General features: G+C 42.5%; 1 protein-coding gene across 2 annotated transcripts in view; it reads left to right on the plus strand.

Annotated features, from left to right (window-relative positions):
* Positions 1 to 23,423, plus strand: part of FARS2 (phenylalanyl-tRNA synthetase 2, mitochondrial) — a 217,014-nt gene that overhangs the window by 52,259 nt on the left and 141,332 nt on the right. For both annotated transcript variants that reach the window (XM_032222695.1, XM_032222696.1), the window contains 2 exons: positions 6,840 to 6,999; positions 10,992 to 11,123. In XM_032222695.1, coding sequence (XP_032078586.1) covers positions 6,840 to 6,999; positions 10,992 to 11,123 — 292 coding nt within the window. The remainder of the gene's footprint in view (positions 1 to 6,839; positions 7,000 to 10,991; positions 11,124 to 23,423) is intronic.

Consider the following 23,423-nt stretch of genomic DNA (forward strand, 5'->3'; position numbering starts at 1 on the left):
TCCTGAGCCAACATGACTGGAGGAGGAATTCTGGGAGTTGAACTCCACAAATCTTAAAGCTGTCAAGTTTGAACACCCCTGGGTTTTTTTTTTCTAAAGGGTTAGTAGAGGTGCAAGAGTCTTGTAACTTGACAGCTTTAAGACTTGCACACTTCAATGCCAGAGTTCCTGAGCCAACATGACTGGAGGAGGAATTCTGGGAGTTGAAGTCCACAAATCTTAAAGCTGTCAAGTTTGAACACCCCTGGGGTTTTTTTTCCTAAAGGGTTAGGGGTGCGAGGATCTTGCAACTTGACAGCTTTAAGACTTGCGTGCTTCAAATGCCAGAGTTTCTGAGCCAACATTTTGATTGCTAAGCGCCAAGCCACTCCCACTCGGTCACATAGCTGGCAAGTCACTCCTGCCCAGTCACATGGTCAGCAAGCCACTCCCACAAAGCAGGCCACACCTACAGAAGAGGTTCTAAAAAAATTTGAAACCCACCACTGGTTCCCACGTAAGAGGAGCAAAAGTGAAAACATTTTTAGTTTAGGAAATAAAGGTATGATGATGATGATGATGATGATGATATGATGATGATCATGATGATGATAATAATAATAATGATGATGATAATAATAATAAAATGATATGCTATCCAGTTGGTATCATCTGTTAGCAGCCACATAAATATTCTCTGAAATGATCTCTCCCTGACTTGGTCATTCACATTTTCCAATAATGTAGCTGTGCTACTATAATCAAACCATTTTGATGCTGACTGTCCTCTTTTTCTCTTTCCTTTCATCTTTCCCAGCATTACAGACTTCTGAGTCTGAAAATCCAGTTCTTCATCTAATGTGTCTAACTCAATTAATAGTAAATACAGTAACAATCAATGAAGGAGAATATTTGTAGCTCAGGATTGAAATGAGGGGTTATGTTGTAGCCCAGCAGGAGCCGTTGGAGCTGCCACCAGACTCCCGACAGTGAGGGGCCCTCTGTTCTGACCCCCCCACCTCGTCCTACACCAAAGCACGCCGAGACAAAGATACTTCAAGGATTTATTAACACACAGACAAGACCTTGGCAACAATCCAGCACAGTCCAGGCCTTGGCAGCAATCCAGCGCAGTCCAGACATTGGCAGCAATCCAGCACAGACTAACCTTGGCAGCAATCCAGCCTGCCAAGCTAGCCACGAGAGTTCTCCAGCTCTAGTGAAGACGTTGACTCCTCCAACGAGTGTGTGCACAATCATTCCTTTTATAGTCTTGAGAGGAGCCTAATTACCACCAGCTGAGTGCAATTATCTCCTATAACTGCGCAACTGTTCCTTACGCCTATTAGCTCTCCGTTGCCTGGCATCCAAGACCAACTCCCTTGTCTCCTCCCCACTGCTCCAATGCATGACGTCCGGAGCAAACTCCTTTGTCTCCTCCCCACTGTTCCAAGGCTCAGGCACCTCCTGGTGGCCAACCAGCCTCTCTGCGCCCTGCTCGGCGTCGGAACCCTGTCCAGGGTCCTCCACATCCTCCAGAGCCAACTCATAGAGCCCCTCGCTGTCCGAGTCTGGTGGCAGCTCCAACGGCTCCTGCTGGGCCACAACAAATATGTATGAAATGACATCCAATGTAGAGAAAGTCACAGGCTGCAAAAAATAATAAACTTCAGTGTTTTTATTTCCTCCTGAAAGAGCTGAAGAAGCTGCAAGAAAGTAATGAGTATTGTAGGTAAGTCAGAAATAAAAGTCTCCCTCAAGGCAAGCTTGATTTCTGGTGATAATATAGAGATGCCCATGAAGTTTTATTGGCAAGTTAATAAATGGTTTGCCGCTATGTTCTAGAATGTTTTTCAACTTCCTAGTCGACTCAATTCCCCTGGGATTTCCAGTAAGCTCCCATCTAAGTATTTAACATTTCCACCTCTGGCTTTTTTCAAGATGCACCAGGTTCTGTTAAGTACCACCACCTGCTGTGATGTATTGTCAGGAATTTGCTTTAAATCCTGACAACAGAAAGAATTATGTTTCCAAAACAATTGGAAACCGGCAGTCCTGGAGGTCAAATTTTAAATAGCTCACTTTTAAACAATGAAGTTCTTTATCTGAATGTATCACATGTTTTTTTTTAAAACTGTAACTGGGAAAGATTGTACATCTAACCCCCTCCATCTCATATTAAACATAACCTACATTATTCCCTCCACCAGAGGGAGGTAATGAAAACACAAAGACTGATAGCTTACTAAAAACACTAAATTTAGGTGATGCCATTTTTGTAAACTTTGGGTAAGGTTTGCTAAGGGGATGTGACATAATTATTCCGATAATTTTTTGCTGATAACATATTTAAAATCAATACTGTCAGCTGGGGGAGGTAGGGAGAAAAGCAAGAGGTCAGTGCAGCAGGGTGAGAGTGCAGGAACCGGGCACGGATACAGGGCAGGCAGATTAGAGGCAGCCGGCTGCTTGGCGTATTGGCTGCTGGCCACCCGGAGTGCGCAGGCAGCAAAGGAAACCCAGGCGGTGGATCTATTAAGATGTGCATTTCACGGTGGGGCACAATTTGTGGGTGGCAGGTGGGGCAGGGAATGGCGTGCCCCTGGCAGCTGCTTCTTGGAGCCCACTGCCTACGCCCTTAAGTGTCGCTGCCAGTGACCGTGGTTTCGAGCCCCCTCTCCCAGATAACAGCCGACAGGAGAGGAGAGGCAGGGCCCCAGGTGAAGTTTCACCATCCCCGCCCCAACGAGCAAGGGGATGGGAGAGTCCAGTGGCGCCCGGGGCACTTCTTCGCCACTGGCAGGAATGCTGGGCACCCCATCCCCTGCCCTACCTACCACCCCCAAATTGTGCCCCACTACGAAATGCGAAGTCTGGCAGCTCCATTGCATCTCTTGGCTGGTCTTTGCCGGGAAAACCTTGCACAGTGAAGAAAAACTTCACGAGAAGTTTTTCTTTAGTGTGCAAGATGTTTCTCTGCACAGAGCGGCCAAGAGCAGCCGAGAGAGAGAAGTGGTGGAGCTGCCAGACTTGAATAAGATGCGTGCTCCACCCCGCCTCACCCCCTGCCCCATTGGCCACCCCCAAATTGTTCACCCCTGAACATCTTTCCTGAGTCTGGCAGCTCACCACTTCTCTCTCTTGACTATTCTGTGCAGGGAAACATCTTGCTGCTGCTGCTCGGGCTCCTTGAGGCACGTAGGCAGGAGGCAGCAGCGGCTACGATGTGGGTTTCCTTTGCTGCCTGCACACTCTGGGTGGCCAGCAGCCAAGCCAGCAAGCCGGCAATCGGTCGGCTGCCTCTAATCTGCCTTCACTGTGTCCGTGCCCGGCACATGCGCCCTCGCCTGACTGCGCTGCCCTCTTGCTTTTCTTCCTGCCTCCTCCAGCCGGCGGTGCTGGCCAGGAGAAAACATGCAGCGAGACTGTAGAGGAGGAGAAGGGCGCGTGGCTCTGCGATGTGCACCGGACAACTGGGAAGGAAAGCATTTTCAGATGGCAGCGCGTGCTGGAACCGCCTGCCACCTGAAACACGATGCACTTGTTCGGCCTCTGCATGCGCCCTTTTTGGAATCGGGGAGGGGACCCTACCGCCCAAAAACTCTTTCATTGAAAAGGCGTTCATCGCAGTTCCCCAGGCAACTTCAGGAATCAGGCGCCATGTGAAAGTGAGGATCCCCGCCGCATGGAACCCCCTGAAAATGGGTCACACGGAGCAGGTGGGTGGAGCTACATTTGGAGTATAAGACGCACCCAGATATTCACCCTCTTTTGGGGGGATAAAAAGGTGCATCTTATACTCTGAAAAATACGGTATTTTTTTAAAAAAAATAATGGATTACACCTTTTGAAAGATGGGTCACACCCTTTCTGAAAGCCTCTTAGCGACCCAAGTTTGCTGACTGAATTCATATAATATAAACAATCTCAGCTTTCTACATTTGGTGAGTTCTGGATTGAAAGATTCAGTGATTACATTGAAAGGTGATGTAGCTTTATGTCCAAAGTAATTTGTGTTGTTTTCTTTCTAAGCTGAAAGTCCTGGCTGTAAACAGCAGAAGGTATTCTATTATTAACACAGCAACTTGAGTACTTGCTCGTTCAATGACAGTGAAGGGCCAGGTGTGATCTTACAGGGTTTTTATTTTGTGTGTGTGTGTGTGTGTTTGTCAAACAGTGAATTATAATGGTAGAAAATATTCTCCTTCGTGCACAAGTTGTGCATGATTGTCATTGTTAATTCATCAGGTAGGAGGTGGTTCTATATCGTGACCTGACAAATGCGTGGCGACAAAACCGCGGCGACAAAACCGCGGCGACAAAACCGCGATGTCAAAAGCGCGGTTAGGGTTAGGGTTATAATGTTGTTTTTGCATCCCACTATGTTGTTTGTTGCTGGCACGCTTTTGTTGGTGCGCTTTTGTGGGTGCGATTTTGACGTCACGGTTTTGTCGGTGCGCATTTGTCGGTCAACCATTCTACATTAGGTTTGGACTGAGTACATTGATTTAACTATGGATTTTTCCCCATTTAAAGGAAAATCGACATATGTGCTAGATTCACCAGCCAAATATTAGAAAACAACTAAGGTAGGTATGTTGAGTTAGTAAAAGTGAATGATCGGCGCCCTTAAGGAGAATGTATTGTTTCATTGATTAAATAATGGATTGACGTTATAAGGCTAAAATTGTTGTTTCATCTTGAGAAATAATTGTAGATCACCATAAAACTCTAAACAATAATACCACGTTTCCCCGAAAATAAGACAGGGTCTTATCTTCTTTTGAACCCTGAAATATGCACAGAGCCGAGGTGGCGCAGTGGTTAGGGTGCAGTACTGCAGGCCACTTCAGCTGACTGCTATCTGCAGTTCGGCGGTTCAAATCTCACCGGCTCAGGGTTGACTCAGCCTTCCACCCTTCCGAGGTGGGTAAAATGAGGACCCGGATTGTTGGGGGCGATATGCTGACTCTGTAAACCGCTTAGAGAAGGCTGAAAGCCCTATGAAGCGGTATATAAGTCTAACTGCTATTGCTATTGCTACTTGGCCTTATTATTTTTGAGGTGTAGGAGGTGGCAAGCATGTCATGGCTGCTGCTGTGTTGTAATATTTCCAGGGAGGGCTTATTTTTGTCATGCTTATTAATAATAATATTATTATTTTGCTTATCCCAGGAGGTCTTATTTTCAGGGAAACAGGGTATGAGTATAGATGTCACTGCTATTTATTATTATCTGAAATATAAGTGATATTATGAAAAGAAATAACCACCACTGGACCAAATTGGTGATTATATCAAATTATTTATAAACATTAAAATTACTTTTGGTTACTATCTTCGCAATAGCATCAGAACAGGCAGTCCCCAACTTACAACAGTTCATTTAGTGACCATTCGAAGTTACAACGCCACTGAAGAAAAGTGATTTATGACTGTTTATCCACAGTTGTGACCTTTGAATCATCCCCATGGTCATTGGGATCAAAATTCAGATGCTTGGCAACTGGCTCATACTTATGGCCATTGCTGTGTCCCAAGGTAATGTGATTACCTTTTGCAACTTTCTGACAAGCAAAGTCCAAGGGGAAGCCTGATTCAGCTAACAGTCATGTTACTAACTTTTAAACTGCAGTGATTCACTTAACAACAGAGGCAAGGAAGTTCATGAAGTGGAGCAAACTCACTTGACAAATTTCACACTTAACAACAGAAATTTTGGGCCCAATTGTGGTCATAAGTCGGTGACTACTCAGATGTCTTCCAGATATGTTGAACTTCAATTCCTATAATTCAATTGGTAACGTAGGTATATCAGTGGAGAGGACACTTGATAGGGGAAAACTGTTGTCAGTCTTAACAAGATAGTGCAAGCAAGAAGCACATCCAGCTGAGCTAATTGTACCTTATTGCAAAGTAACTGTCAGCTTTCCAAGTATCATGTAGAATTAAATCAGAGTCCAAGGCAAAACTATCCTTAAAGTTCCAATTTAATAAAGCAGACATCTTAGGCACATCTGTGTTCATCCCAATACTGGAAATGACATCAGAATCCCACCCAGTTAAAAGTTCATGATCTTGTCCCCACACCCACAATGCATCACATGGTCCAATCTCCTTCTTCCATGCTGGTGTCTCCACCCAGCTTCTTCTGGTCAGGTGTCAAAGAACATGGAGACAAAGGATGACCTTAGCTTCTAGTAAAGAATGAAAACAATACATTCCACAATCCTACTCCTGCCTATTCCACCCTCCCATCAACTATACTAAAGAAACAGCATAATGAAATAAGAGAAAGTGTGTCAGGCCAAAATTCTAAAAGGAATATAAATGCAGGCCTGACAGTAACATTAACAGAATCTTACAATTTGAAAGTACATTTCTCCCCTCTCCTTTTCAGCCCGAGGAACGGGGAAGGGTTCCTTCTCAGCTGCTTTCCCGCCCACATTCCTGCTGTAGACTAAGTTGTCTTTTATTTGACGGTTCCCTAGGCTGCATCTCTTCCCTCTGTCTCCCAAGGTCATTCCCACATACCATTACAGATAGGATATTTTGATGAAGGCCTGTTGCTAAGTGTGTAAACTGTGCGCTGGAAATCTCTAATTAAAATCCCAATTTAGAAACCTACTTGCTTAAGTGACCTTAAGCACTGATGCTGAGGTCAGATTGGGAAAACATGGACTTGATTTCTAAAAAAAGAAACTTTCTATAATGTTACTGAAGTTCAATTAACATATTTGATATAACTAAAGCAACAAATGGGAACCTCCTTCATTTATAAGGATTATCACGAGCATGTACGTGAAATGCCTTGAACAAACAGTGCTAATTGCTCATAATTGTCTTTTATTTAATAAACAGTTGTTCAGCAACGTCAGTGATAGAGAAAATTGTGGCTTGTTTGAACAAGGACACCGTACATCAGATAAGCAAGAGTGGCATACCATGGAAGCAGCAAAACTTGTGGAATACAATTTGAAAACGGCACTCACAAAACTTGTGGCTCATCTCTTTGGCGACGGTACGTACCTCACACATCAATCAAATGGCCTCTGATTAGGTTGCAATGTATTTTATAGCAATAGCAGTTAGACTTATATACTGCTTCATAGGGCTTCCAGCCCTCTCTAAGCGGTTTACAGAGTCAGCATATTGCCCCCAACAACAATCCGGGTCCTCATTTTACCCACCTCGGAAGGATGGAAGGCTGAGTCAACCTTGAGGCGGTGAGATTTGAACAGCTGAACTGCAGAACTAGCAGTCAGCTGAAGTAGCCTGCAGTACTGCACTTTAACCACTGCGCCACCTCGGCTCTCTTTTGATCCCGTGGCAATGGGGATGTTGCAATGGTCATAAGTATCAATATACCGCTTCATAGGGCGTTCAGCCCTCTCTAAGCGGTTTACAGAGTCAGCATATTGCCCCCAACAACAATCCGGGTCCTCATTTTATCCACCTCGGAAGGATGGAAGGCTGAGTCAACCTTGAGCCGGTGAGATTTGAACAGCCGAACTACAGAACTGCAGTCAGCTGAAGTAGCCTGCAGTGCTGCATTTAACCACTGCGCCACCTCGGCTTTTATCAGAGTCATGCACTCTAGCCACTAGTAACAACAAATACTGGCTAATTACCATAAGTGGTAACTTGTAGCAATTCCTGCAGAATCTTTACCAACAATAATCTCAAATTTACACATTAGTAATGCCTCCAGGATTATCTGTTCATGGAAACAGAATGGCAATTAATACATAGTAGCGATAAGTATGCCCAGGTAAGTACCACACTATGCTGACAGTCCTTGTTTTGCAACTGCCTCGTTTAGTGACTGTTTGCAGGTCCCGAAAAGCAAAGAAAATCTAAAATAAAGTCATAAGCACAGTTGCGATTTTGCTTAATGACTACTTGCTTAATGACCAAGTTGCCATCCTAATTGTGGTCATTAAATAAGGATTACCTGTAGTGATATCATTATATTCAGCTAAGTATTTAAGAAGAGCTATCAGCAGCAGATTTTTCTCACAACACACCATAGCTTTCTACAGTTCGATGATGTTATACTGATTTTGATGCATGAAGATCTATGACCATAACTATTTGGTCCAGTAAGCATAAATGCACATATTGTTATATTTTTGATGTATTGTTTTATGTTCTGACCCCCCTCGTCCTACACAAAAGCACGCCATGACAAAGATACTTCAAGGATTTATTAACACACAGACAAGACCTTGGCAGCAATCCAGCACAGACCAGACCTTGGCAGCAATCCAGCCTGCCAAGCTAGCCATGAGAGTTCTCCAGCTCTAGTGAATATGTTGACTCCTGCAACGAGCGTATGCACAATCATTCCTTTTATAGTCTTGAGAGGAGCCTAATTAACACCAGCTGAGTGCAATTATCTCTTGTAACTGCGTAACTGTTCCTTACGCCTATTAGCTCTCTGTTGCTGGGCATCCAGGACCAACTCCCTTGTCTCCTCCCCACTGCTCCAATGCATGACTTCAGGATCACACTCCCTTGTCTCCTCCCCACTGCTCCAATGCATGACTTCAGGATCACACTCCCTTGTCTCCTCCCCACTGCTCCAATGCATGACGTCCGGATCACACTCCCTTGTCTCCTCCCCACTGGTCTAAGACTCAGGCGCCTCCTGATGGCCAACCAGCCTCTCAGCACCGTGCTCGGAGTCGGAACCCTGTCCAGGGTCCTCCACATCCTCCAGAGCCGACTCATAGGGCCCCTCGCCGTCGGAGTCTGGTGGCAGCTCCAACGACTCCTGCTGGTCCACAACAGTTTTATATTCCAGATTAATTTATAGTTGAGGACATAGACATTCAATTCCGAAATGTAAATTTATTTATTTATTTTTTTTAAAAAAACTCACTAATAACATATACCAAAGCTGCAATACAATATAACAAGCTACTGTGGTCTGATGCCTTTGTTAAGAACAATATATCTCTTGAGTCTCACAAAAAAAACATTTTGGAGTTCTGGGGAGCTGCAGTCCTTCACATCGGAAGAGGGCACATGGGAAAGGAAAATGTACTAGAAAGCCAAGCGAAATGAATTTAAGCCAGCCAAATTATCCTTCAAAGTATATTTAAAAATACAACATATAAATAAATAATTTCTATGAACCTTAGAATTCGGGCAAGATGTTGGCAAGGTTTGAAATTGTTGGGGTATATTTTTATCGTAGCTCTAGCAAAGAACATTTTAATTTAAACTCCCACACAAGAAGGTGTTAGCAACTTCTTTCTCTCTGTTGCTGAGGATTTTTGTTTGTGGTATATGCATACTTGTTTTTCCTTTCGTAGTCGGCTCCAGTCTCAACTAATTTTTTTATCCACGTTACATAAACTGAAAATAAATGTCAGATTGAACACGGGGCCCTTGACGATAAATATTTCCTTTGGTTTCTGTGTCGTGAGGTTACTCATTTTTAGATTATTTGTTAGCTTATGTTCAAGTTATACTTTAAAACCATATTTTCAGAAAAAAATAAAATAAAAAGTCAAGATTCTAAGGATGAAAACATTCAAGATTCAAGAATCAGAAAATTGATTTGATTGATTTGATTTGATTATATTTATATGCCGCCCATTTCCCCCGAAGGGGACTCAGGGCGGCTCACAATTCAAATCAGGGAAGGGGGGTACAGACAGAAAATAAAAAGACGAAACATAACTATACATAATTTAAAAACACACAACAGTCATACCATTCGAGACGGGGGCAACAGCTCTTTAGCCCCAGGCCTGTCGGAACAGCCAGGTTTTAAGGGCTATGCGGAAGGCCTGGAGGGTGGTGAGGGTTCGAATCTCCACGGGGAGTTCGTTCCAGAGGGTCGGAGCAGCCACAGAGAAGGCTCTCCTCCGGGTAGTCACCAGTCGGCATTGGCCGGCGGATGGAATTCAGAGGAGGCCTAATCTGTGGGATCTAATCGGTCTAGTGGAGGTGATTGGCAGCAGGCGGTCTCTCAAGTACCCAGGTCCAATACCATGAAGGGCTTTATAAGTGACGACTAGCGCCTTGAAGCATATCCGGAGACCAGTAGACAGCCAGTGCAGCTCGCAGAGGATAGGTGTTACGTGGGTGAACCGAGGTGCACCCACGATCGCTCGCGCGGCTGCATTCTGGACAAGCTGAAGTCTCCAAATGCTCTTCAAGGGCTGCCCCATGTAGAGCACGTTGCAGTAGTAATTCAGATGCTTGGCAACTAGTTCATATTTATGATGGTTGCAGTGTCCCGGAGTCATGTGATTTCCATTTTGTGACCTTCTGACAAGCAAAGTCAATGTGGAATCCAGACTCACTTAACAACCGTGTTACTAACTTAATAAATGCAGTGATTCGCTAAACAACTGTGGCAGGAAAGTTGTAAAATGGGGCAAACTCATTTAACAACTTATTTTTCCCTTGCGCAGTAAATGAGCTGAGAATCTCTCTTTCAAGCCCTGCTCTTTTTTTTCAGATGAAGACTTCTCTTTAATTGTGTAGTTTGTTTCATTTCCAGTTGGTGCGCATAACTGAGCCGAGGTGGTGCAGTGGTTAGAGTGCAGCACTTCAGGCTACTTCAGCTGACTGCAGTTCTGCAGTTCGGCTGTTCAAATCTCACCGGCTCAAGGGTTGACTCAGCCTTCCATCCTTCCGAGGTGGGTAAAATGAGGACCTGGATTGTTGTTGGGGGCAATTTGCTGACTCTGTAAACCGCTTAGAGAGGGCTGAAAGCCCTATGAAGCGGTATATAAGTCTCACTGCTATTGCTATTTTTCCCCCTTAGAAAAGATATGGCTCTTTCTCCTAACTCCACCTCTTCCACATGATCCACGATATATTACCTTATGCATAACTGTCAGTTATGTGGCCATTTACTTTTTATGTAACTGATGTCATTAAATGAAAGGCAAACTTTTTCTTAGGGTACACTGCGTGGCATAAGCTGTTAACATCGCTTAACCCCATATTTTCTTTTTTGGCTTATATATTTTTTTATTTTAACCACTCCAGGACTCAAGATTAGGTGGGTGGACTGCTATTTTCCATTTACTCACCCTTCCTTTGAGATGGAGATCAACTTTCAAGGAGAATGGATGGAGGTCTTGGGATGTGGGGTCATGGAGCAGCAGCTAGTTAACTCAGGTATGAAAATTCCTTTTGCTTTATTGACCTCTCTGTTAAACAAAGACTCGTGCGATCGGTTTCATAGCCCAGCACGCTGCCTTCATTTGCAGTGCATTCTCATGTACACCTGCAGATCACTGTTAGTAACTGTGGCTGTTAACTTAGAGACAAAGAACAAACATAGCTTTCTGAATGTTGATATTGCTACATAATTTGGTAAATGAGAAACTTAACACTGGAACTTAACACAGGGAGCCGAGGTGGTGCAGTGGTTAGGGTGCAGCACTGCAGGCCACTTCAGCTGACTGTTATCTGCAGTTCAGTGGTTCTAATCTCACCGGCTCAAGGTTGACTCAGCCTTCCATCCTTCCGAGGTGGGTGAAATGAGGACCTGGATTGTTGGGGCGATATGCTGACTCTGTAAACCGCTTAGAGAGGGCTGAAAGCCCTATGAAGCGGTATATAAGTCTAACTGCTATTGCTATTGCTAACTGAATTATTCACGAGCGGTGGGAAGCATTTTTTTTCTCCTTTAGGATTGAGTAATGCAGTGGTGGGTTTCAAATAATTTAACAACCGGTTCTCTATCCTAATGACCAGGTGGGTAGGCGGGGCTTAGTGGTGATGTGACCCTGTGGGCGTGGCCAACTCAACATTACTCAGGTCGATGGGCGCTTCACCTTAGGTGTTACAATGTAATAAGGGTTAACCAGAGAGTCAGTTTTTGTAAGCAGGGCAATAAAAATTAAGCTAAAAACAACACCAGAATGTTTCCTTCCTGCCTTCCTTACAGGATTAGCCCTGTAAAGTGGGGAAAAACCAAAAGAAGATTTCTTCCAACAACCGGTTCTCTGAACCTCTTAGAAAGTTAAGAACCGGTTCTCCCGTATAGGTGCGAACTGGCTGAATCCCACCACTGGAATAATGTATGGATTATATTGTTTTCATAGAAGTGTGTAAATAAACTTGTATGCCCTAATAGAGTGATACAGCTATGGGAAAACTACAGAATTCTAGCATACTATGATTTAACTTAAGCTAAAACTTGCTAAAGATCTGCCTTCAGGATAGTATTTTATTTAGAATAAAATAGAATTCTTTATTGGCCAAGTGTGATTGGACACACTTCGATGCATAGCTCTCAGTGTACATAAAAGATATAAGTGCTAAATCATGATCATAGTCATCATAAAAATGCATTCATCATAAATCATAAGATGAAACACTTAGTGATAGTCACGGGATACTAAATAAGCAATCAACATAAATCATACTAGGAAACTAAATAAAACAATATACAACAAAATTATAGTCAAAAGTAGAAAAGGATATAGGTAATAGGAAGAAAGAGAAGAATAATAGTAATATAGTCTTAGTAAATAGTTTGACAGTGTTGTGGGAATTAGTTGTTTAGCAGAGTGAATTAAAATCTCGGACATATAATGCTATCATCACCAATAAGTGCCAGCAGGATTAAGGCATATAATTAAATCATAAAATGTAAGAAGAAATCTATTGAACCAATCTATTTGAAAAGATCCAGTAAAGGGCAGTCTGCTATTTTTCCAGAAATACACTTGCATTATTTAATACATTTTACCATCAGGCAATTTTGCTCATCCTCATTCTCCTTGATTCTTGTCCAGCTTTTGATTTCAGTAGAGAACAAGTCTCTGTTCTATCTTGTTTGTGATAGTCTCTTAGATGGCGATACAGGTAGTCCTTGACTTAAAACAGCTCTTACACATTTTAAAATTACACATGCAAGGAAGTTTTGTATTCATTGAATAACCAGATTCTCATAAACGTTAAAAAATAAATAGCTTTCTATTGTGGCCTAGCAGGAGCTGTTGGAGCTGCCACCAGACTCCGACAGCGAAGGGGCCCTATGAGTCGGCTCTGGAGGATGGGCAGGACCCTGGACAGGGTTCCGACTCCAAGCAGGGCACAGAGAGAATGGTTGGCCACCAGGTGGCGCCTGAGCCTTGGACCAGTGGGGAGGAGACAAGGGAGAGTGATCCAGAAGCCAGCAGTGAGTTGTTCCTGGATGCACTTCATCAAAGAGCTACTAGGCGTCAGGAACAATTATGCAGTTACAGGAGGTAATTGCGCTCAACTGGTGGTCATTAGGCTCCTCTCCAGACTATAAAAAAGACTGCTTGTGCACATGCCCTCTTGCAGAAGTCAACGCATTGACTAAAGAGAACTGTTGTAACTAACTTGGCAGGCTGGATTGCTGCCAAGGTTTGTCTGAGTTGCTGCCAAGGTTTGTCTGAGTTGCTGCCAAGGTCCTTATCTGTTTGTTTGCTTGGCTTTCAGCCACCGAGATTTTGGTCTTGCTATTAAAGGGCATTTTAGTTAAGCTTGTCTCGGCTTTCGTTACTGGACGGAGGAGGGGGTCAGAACACTTTCAGTTGTTATTGAGCCAACTGGCAGTTAAAAATGTATCTGTTGTCTTAATAAAAGACAAACAAATGAAGAACAAAACCCTAGGTTATTGAGAAAGGGGCAAAAATATCTTTTTATTATTATACATGGTAAAACTCTGATAGAAATTGAGTAAGTTTAAGAATTACAAATATATTAATAGCGTAACAATAATTGTTATTTTAATGAATACATTTTGGGGGCATTTGTCTTCAAGCGTGGATGGCCTGTTCTTGTCAAAATGCCATAACAGAATATTGTGTGAGTTTGGAAAGAAAAGATAAAAATCTATCCCTGAAGTTAGTTTGCTCCTTGAACATTTCAGAATCCAGTGAGGTTTCCACGTGCTTTGATGTATTTAATTGGTTTTGAATATTTAATTGGGAACTTGTGGGAACTTTTCATTCTTTTTTTTCTCAAAGATAGTATCATTTTACCTCAAAACCCTTCCCTTGATTTTACTGACATTTCAGTAGAAGCATGTCTCCCGCTGAGGAATTTTTGGAGAAATGAAAAAAGAAAAATTTTCATTGATGTCACTCCCGACGACTTCATTCCTGTTTTTTTCTCTCTCATTGGATTTCTGGATTGAAGGCTTTTTATAGTGTCTTAGAGAATACATATTATCTCATGAACTTCACAATGAGCAATGCAGACCAACACTGCACTGTGATCTAGAAAGAATTGCAGAGTAAAATCTATTCTTCATAAGTCCTAATATTCTTTGTGAAGAAAGTAACTTTTCTCACTGAGGAAAAAAATGTAATAAGAGCACCACATGTAATAGCCAGAGTAAATGTACAAAAATATGTTTCATTCTATTCAGTGGGGCGTACTCCAAAGAATTCAGTAAGGGAGGTATTGTGGCCCAGCAGGAGCCGTTGGAGCTGCCACCAGTCTCCGACAGCGAGGGGCCCTATGAGTCGGCTCTGGAGGATGTGGAGGACCCTGGACAGGGTTCCGACTCCGAGTAGGGCACAGAGAGACTGGTTGGCCACCAGGTGGCGCCTGAGCCTTGGACCAGTCGGGAGGAGACAAGGGAGAGGGATCCAGAAGCCAGCAGTGAGTTGTTCCTGGATGCACGCCATCGAAGAGCTACTAGGCGTCAGGAACAATTACGCAATTACAGGAGGTAATTGCGCTCAGCTGGTGGTCATTAGGCTCCTCTCCAGACTATAAAAAAGACTGCTTATGCACACGGCCCTCTTGCAGAAGTCGACGCATTGACTAAAGAGAACTGTTGTAACTAACTTGGCAGGCTGGATTGCTGCCAAGGTTTGTCTGAGTTGCTGCCAAGGTCCTTATCTTTTTGTTTGCTTGGCTTTCAGCTACCAAGATTTTGGTCTTGCTATTAAAGGACATTCTAGTTAAGCTTGTCTCGGCTTTTGTTACTGCACGGAGGAGGGGGACAGAACAGGGAGGTATGTTAGACATGTATGCCACAAGTCAAACCCAAGACACTCAAGAAATACTCACTCTACTATTTTTCACCTAGTGATACTATGGTTTACCGAATGAGAGAGTTGCATGATGTGTGTTTTGGGCCACATTCTTCCTTGGGGTCTTTTTATTTCTTTTTAAGCTTGCAATAAATAGTGATATTTGCTGCAGATTGGTGCTCATATCTTGAACAGATGTTCTATATTATTTCATATTATTATTGATTGTTTTGCTTAAAAGAGTATTTGGATGTATTTAATTACATCGTCAATTGTTCCATTGTGAGCAATCACATTAATCAGGGATGATCAGAGCTGTTTTTTTTTTAATGGTATGGGTTATATCAACCCTTAGAATTGTCTCAACATTCCAACTTTGTTTTAAAATGTTGATACGTTTCATGCACGAGTAATAACTAGTAGCTAAATAGAAATATGATTAATATCAATTGTTTTATTTACTGGATTGAGGAAGCCATCAGAATGCAATTTTTTGAAGACTGCATCAAACCTCAGAGTGTGTTTCCTTGTGAAGAATTTGTCCTTCACATCTAACTCTGTACCTCTTTGCACATAGTGCCTTATGAGTCGTACAGAAGCTCTCCAGCAGGTGAACTATGTAGCATATTTGTGTGCCAATCCGGTATCAGGTGTCTGTGGGGAAAAATGTAATTACTTCTCAATAACACTGCAGGAATTTGAAACAGAACATTATGCTGCTGTGCTTGGGATATAACAAGGATGATATAGCAGGCTTTGTTGAATTTGGAAGAGTTCATGTAGCTCAGTTCAGCTAGCTGGAGATTTGAATGTGTGTTGAGCTATTCCAATAATAGAATGGGCAAATTTAGCTTTTCAGCTTACTGGGCTGGAAAGCCAGGAAAGGAAGCATCTGCTGCAACAGGCTAAATTTGATTCAGGCATGCCATCGAGACAGTGGCCCTTACATCTTATTGATGATGTCATATTCAGGAATAAGCCTTTTCTTTTAAGTCCAGTAGACCCAAATTATTGGAGTAGCAATTGTTTAATATACCAGGGAGGATATGGGAGAGGGGACCATTCCCAAAGAAATACAGGTAACTGTTCTGACCCCCCCTGGTCCCACACCAACACACTCCGAGCCAAAGATAAGTTACGGCATTTAATTAACAGACAGACAGGTCCTTGGCAGCAAACTGGCACAGACAAACTTGGGCAGAAATCCAGCACAGATAAGCCGTGGCAGCAATCCAGCCTGCCAAGCTCACAATAATGTTCTCCAACATTAGTTCCTACGTTGACTTCTGCAAAAGGAGCATGTGCACAAGCAGTCCTTTTATAGTCTGGAGAGGAGCCTAATGACCACCAGCTGAGTGCAATTACCTCCTGTAATTGCGTAATTGTTCCTTACGCCTATTAGCTCTCTGGTGCCGGGCATCTAGGAACAACTCCCTTGGCTCTTCCCCACTGCTGACGTCCGGATCACAATCCCTTGTCTCCTCCCCACTGGTCCAAGGCTCAGGCGCCTCCTGGTGGCCAACCAGCCTCTCTGCACCCTGCTCGGAGTTGGAACCTTGTCCAGGGTCCTCCACATCCTCCAGAGCCGACTCATAGGGCCCCTCACTGTCGGAGTCTGGTGGCAGCTCCAACGGCTCCTGCTGGGCCACAACAGGTAACCTTGTAATCCTCAAATTATGAACACAATTAGGACCCGAATTTCAGCTATAATTTGTTGTGGTTGTAGGTTGAGTTGTTCCTAATTTTACAATATCTTTTGCAAGAGTTGTTAAGCAAATCATTGTGGTTGTTAAACTAATCACTGTGCTTGTTAAGTGAATCACATAGTCACTAAGTGAATCCAGCATCCTCAATGGGCAGTTTTTTTTCCTGAAAAAAATGGGGAAAATAGGTTGCAAATCGTGATTATGTGACCACAGGATGCTGCAACTCAACAATTGTAAATGCGAGCCAGTTTCCATGCGCTCATTGCCAGGATGGTGCAACAGTTGAAAGTATGGTTACAATTGTAATCATCATTACATAATTATCATAAGTCATGTTCCCCAAGGCTGTCATAACTTTTAAGCAATCATTAAATGAACAAGCATAAGTTGAGGACTACCTATATGTTCTAGTTATTTCTAATGGGGATTCCCTGATGAGATGTATTCATTACTGGATAACTGTGTAAGTTCAGTAATCTCATCAGCACTTTTTACACATTAAAAGCTAAAACATTAATCCATTCCTAAAATTGTTCATATATGTTTAATGCATTTTAGAGTGTTAATTATTTTATAGTCTATGTGGAAATGAAATGTGTAAAATAATGGTGAGCTGCGTTTCTGAAATTGTTGTTATGAATCCCACGACCCCCCAAAAATGAATTATAAATATCTCTGCTATAAATATCTCTGCTTACAACTTCTCATTCACTTGGCAATTTCTTCTTCTTTGGTAGACCTTTGACTTGATGTACAGCTATACAAAAAAAGCATTAGGGTAGAAGCAAAAGTTAGCAAATCAGTATTGTTTTCCCTCCTCAGTTCTGTGTTTAAATATATCACCTACCCAAAGGTTGAAAAATTATTACAGAAGCATGTGACTCAAATCTTAGGAAAAAACCCAACCCTACAAATGATCAGCACAGTGACCATAGAATAATTCTGTTGAATTAGCGTTGGATCATCTGCTACTTTTTGAAGTTTATGGATAGTAGCAATAGCAATAGCAATAGTTAGACTTATATACCGCTTCATAGGGCTTTCAGCCCTCTCTAAGCGGTTTACAGAGTCAGCATATTGCCCCCAACAACAATCCGGGTCCTCATTTTACCCACCTCGGAAGGATGGAAGGCTGAGTCAACCTTGAGCCTGGTGGGATTTGAACAGCCGGACTACTGAACTGCAGTCAGCTGAAGTAGCCTGCAGTGCTGCATTTAACCACTGCGCCACCTTGGCTCTTAGTCTTGTGTAGTGGCCCAGCAGGAGCCGTTGGAGCTGCCACCAGACTCCGACAGCGAGGGGACCTATGAGTTGGCTCTGGAGGATGTGGAGGACCCTGGACAGGGTTCCGACTCCGAGCAGGGCGCAGAGAGGCTGGTTGGCCACCAGGAGGCACCTGAGCTTTGGAGCAGTGGTGAGGAGACAAGGGTGTTTGATCGTGACATCATGCATTGGAGCAGTGGGGAGGAGACAAGGGAGTTGTTCCTGGATGCCCGGCACCGAAGAGCTAATAGGCGTCAGGAACAGTTGCCCAGTTACAGGAAGTGGTGGTCATTAGGCTCCTCTCCAGATTATAAAAGGACTGCTTGTGCACACACCCCTTTTTCAGAAGTCAACGCAGGAACTAATGTTGGAGAACGTTATTGTGAGCTTGGCAGGCTGGATTGCTGCCACGGCTTATCTGTGCTGGATTACTGCCCAAGCTTGTCTGTGCCGGTTTGCTGCCAAGGACCTGTCTGTCTGTTAATTAAATGCTGTAACTTATCTTTGGCTTGAAGTGTTTTGGTGTGGGACGAGGGGGGTCAGAACAGCTGTGCCCTCAGGGTCACCTGAATCAGAATGCAAATGGGTGCGGAACCTTCTTGGAACTGTTGAAAGGACTGTGTTGTAGACAGGAGGTAGGTGGTGTCTTATCCCTTCCCTCCGTTGACAGAGAGCTGTTCAATTTTAACACAGATGGCCTCTTTTAACCCTCTTTTAAACCAATGGTCCTCTCTATCCAGAATCTATCCAGACCCTGAAGCAGGATGCCCATTGCATCTTTTCTTAGTCTAGCATTGAGTTATATAACAGGCTACCATCAGCATATTGATGCTAACAAACCTTGGACTAGTGAATGCCCTGGGCCATCCAGCTACCACGGTAGATAATCCACAACAATTCAGTTTCTGCCCCATGCTCAAATCTGAAATCAGATTGACAAGGATCTGGCATAAACATATTTCTGCGTATTTGTATATTCATTCGTGTTCCATCAATTCAACTCAATAATAAAAACAACTCAAGTTTTTCTTTTATTTATCTTTTCCTTCCGAAAACACTAAACTCATTTCCCGTATCTACGGCAGCTCAACTCCAAACTTGGTGTTAGGGTTCCAGGTAACACCCCCAACGAAAGACCCCTTTCCAGGTCTGTCACTTGGACTTCCATCTAATTTCTCTCCATCTAATTTCTTCTTTTTGCCCTTGCCCAATTATAATCTGCCCACCTCTATCACTTATAGCATAGTTAGACTAGTGACAGAGCTAACTGTGAATGTTTATGGTCTCCCACTGTCTGTTGCTCATAGTTACACCCACATACAGTGTGTTCAGAACATATGCATCATTTGATTTCTCCTTCTTATAATTTGTCTTTATGCCTATATTTAACTTACAGATGGATTTTTTTTTCATGCTTACATTTTTTCCTCTCGCATGTGTCTTGAAAGAAACATGTATTGTTTTAGGAATATCGGCATTTCTGATTGAAAACTTTCCATCATATCCATTATGTACACTCCAGTTTTTAGTCTTTGGAATAATTAATTTATCTTTACTCACAATCTGCGTGTTTGCATAAGATGATCAAATACTGCCCTGTTGTGTGACAATTCAATTATGCATGTTTCCAAGAAGTTTTTTTTTTTTTCAAAAAAAAGAAGGGCAGATTTCGGAAACTTATTGTTCTGATATGGCATGAACTGCTGGATGTTTTATGAAGCACACCTTTTACATCTCCTGGCTTGACTAATGAACAAATTAGATTCTAGCATATAACCAGGCTTCTGAATGTAGAATTAAAGGTTCTTGCAAGATTAAAAAGTGGAAATAATTTAAATAAAAATGTCTGCTAAGTAACATAATGGGGATCAAATCAAGCAGAATTGTTAATTTATAGTCCTAGAAATTGTAAAGTAGGATAGTAATATGGATAAAAATTATAAGCAGACAGGCAAATCTCTTACAAATACTGTAATTAAGCTTGCAGGGAATGAAAAAAAATAAACTAATAGTGATCTGGCCCAGGTGGAGAGAAACGTGAGAAAAAGTTTCTCAAAGTATTCAGAGAAATGCTAGTTTAATTAAATGACAATAATTACAATAATAGCAATAGCCATGGCAATTAGCAATAGCAGTTAGCAGTTAGACTTATATACCGCTTTCAGCTCTCTCTAAGCGGTTTACAGAGTCAGCATATTGCCCCACAGTCTGGGTCCTCATTTTACCCACCTCGGAAGGATGGAAGGCTGAGTCAACCTTGAGCCGGTGAGATTAGCAATAGCAATAGCAGTTAGACTTATATACCGCTTCATAGGGCTTTCAGCCCTCTCTAAGCGGTTTACAGAGTCAGTATATCGCCCCCCACAGTCTGGGTCCTCATTTTACCCACCTCGGAAGGATGGAAGGCTGAGTCAACCTTGAGCCGGTGAGATTTGAACCGCCGAATTGCAGCTAACAGTCAGCTGAAGTGGCTGCAGTACTGCACTCTAACCATTGCGCCACCTCGGCTCATTAGACTTATATTTCTCTCCATAGTTCTTTATCGCACTCCCTGAGTGGTTTACAAATGTCAGCCTATTTCCCTCAACAATCTGGGTCCTCATTTTATGACTTTGGAAGGATGGAAAGCTGAGTCAACCTTGAGCCACTCAGGATCAAATTCCTGGTCGTGGGCAGAGTTATCCTGAAATACGGCATTCTAACTATTGCGCCACCAAACCTGGAAATTATAATAAGAATGTCTCAGCTTCAAGATTCTGAATTTACTTCAGTGTTAAGGATAAAATTGGTGTAGTTCTTGCTTCTCTAGTTTTGTCCATGTGTATGAGCAGTGGTGGGTTTCAAAAATTGTTCGAACCTACTCTGTGGGTGTGGCCTCCTTTGTGGGAGTGGCTTGCTGCCCATGTGACCGGATGGAAGTGGCTTGACGCCCATGTGACCGGATATGAAAATGCCGACGACACTTGTCAGAACCACCTTAAATGACCTCACACACAGCACTGGCATGCATAAGAATAGGATGTAAACTTGTTTTTTAAAAGGCATCTTTGGTTTGCGTTAAAACAACTTCAACACACGCAATGTTCTGATTGCACCACAAACGCAGTAGTCATCCTTACCTTTCACAGAGGCACTGAGTTTTATAAATATGAGCATGGTAGCGTAGAATAATCATATCCAAGGACCAGTGGTGGGTTTCAAAAAATTTTGGAACCTCTTCTGTAGGTGTGGCCTGCTTTCCGGGTCCACTGGTGGAACCTCTTCTAACCGGTTCGGTAGATTTGACGAACCGGTTCTACCGAATAGGTGCGAACTGGTAGGAACCCACCTCTGTGTATGAGGCAGGCATCATAGTGCTATCCTTTCTGACACTTTTCCATAATTCATCTATCTTTTTGATTTAGTTACATTCCTGTTTTTCCATATCATCCCTTTTTTAATGTACAAGTTATATTTATGACACTAATGTTAGAAAATTGCATTTAATATTTAATATATTAAATATTTTAATATATTAAATTTAATATTATAGTAAGATCTTGAAGGTATGCATTTCACTCCATTCAGGTTTAGTTTTCCTTAATGTTAAGGACTTTAGCAGGTCGTCACTATCTCAATGTTTTTGCTACTTCATGGGCGTCTACCTTGCTGATGGATCATTAAGTCAAAAATAGTTAATCAACCTGTACTTCCTCTATTCTCTGAAAGAAGAAATAGTCAGAAGAACAAATCAGGAATTTCTGGGAATCAGCATGCTTGGCAGAATTTATCTCTCAATAAATATCCATGTAATTTAAGTCTCCCATCGTGATTACCGTACTTCACATCTTTTTAAAAGCTCTGCGATTTGCATCTTCCATATTGACTGAGCAGGTTATAATGGACACTGATAACGGCTTTTATTCATTCTTCCACATATTTTAATCGGGATGGTTTCTATAGTATTGACAGATTAATTCATTTGGACTTCTGAGAAGATGTTATGTAGTGTAATCCTGCCCTTAATGGTTTTGTTCCTTTGGACAATTTGTATTTATTTATTTATGTATGTATGTATGTATGTATGTATGTATGTATGTATGTATGTATTTATTTATTTATTTATTTATTAGACTTATATACCGCTTCATAGGGCTTTCAGCCCTCTCTAAGCGGTTTACAATTTTTTTAGCAAATTGAGTCAGCAACTTGCCCCCACAGTCCGGGTCCTCATTTCACCCACTTCGGAAGGATGGAAGGCTGAGTCGACCTTGAGCCGGTGAGATTTGAACCGGTAAACTGCAGATCACAGTCAGCCCCAAGTGGCCTGCAGTACTGCACCCTAACCACTGCGCCACCTCGGCTCCCTATTTTTCCACTGCTGTGTTCTGATTCTCAGTTATACTTATTGTCATATTTTCCCCTCTTTATCAAAGAGTGCAAATTAATCTTGTTTTATTGCAAATCCTCTGAGCTTTGGCAAATAGACATAAAGTGTCAGGTTTTGTTGGGAAGCATCCAGCCTGCCAAGAAGAAGGGATCAAGGATGGAGCTAGCCTGGGGTCATTGCACATCTGCAAAAGGGCTAGGACTGACACCTCCTTCCCAACATGTTCCTTGAAGCTTTATTTAATTTAGTTCCTAGGAGTAGGAGATTCTTGTATTATAGGCAGAACACAATAAAGTAATTACCTTGAACCTTGTATGTATGGATCTGGTCGTTTGTGCTTGACAGATTCCTGAGATTTCTTCCAACAGCTTCAAAGACCATGGTAATAGTGGTAGCTGCTCTTAACACTATCATCTGGCTCCAAATGGATTCGTACAAAAAGGTTATTACTAATGAATTTGATAAATCTTGGACGTTGTTCTATTGCATTCGTAATCCATTCTCCTTGTAGACAATAGTAGTTAGACTTATACACCGCTTCATAGGGCTTTCAGCCCTCTCTAAGCGGTTTACAGAGTCAGCATATCGCCCCCAACAACAATCCGGGTCCTCATTTTACCCACCTCGGAAGGAAGGATGGAAGGCTGAGTCAACCCTGAGCTGGTGAGATCTGAACAGCCGAACTGCAGAACTGCAGTCAGCTGAAGTAGCCTGCAGTGCTGCATTTAATCACTGCGCCACCTTGGCACCTTGACAAACTACTTTTGTCACTCATTGCAGTGGGTTACCAATTACAGGCAGATTTCTCAAGTTACAACCATAATGGGGCCTGTTGATTATAGTTGTTGTAATGGTCATAAAAGGAGGCAGTCACATGCCTTTTTTGCTGCGGTTGTTAAGCGAGTGCAGCAGTCATAAAACCAATGCCATAATTCTAAAGAAAAAAGTGGGTCATTAAGCCAACCTTCATATAATTTTTTATCTGGAAGGGCCTTCTGTCATGAAGTGATAACATATTTAATTCCTTTGTAATAACAATGATGTGTACAACTGTGATATTGCAGTCTTAGAAACTTAAGAACAGCATGGTTGTGGAAATCCGTACTACTGCGAA

This window comes from Thamnophis elegans, chromosome 8 (genome assembly GCF_009769535.1).
Source record: "Thamnophis elegans isolate rThaEle1 chromosome 8, rThaEle1.pri, whole genome shotgun sequence".
NCBI lineage: Eukaryota > Metazoa > Chordata > Lepidosauria > Squamata > Colubridae > Thamnophis > Thamnophis elegans.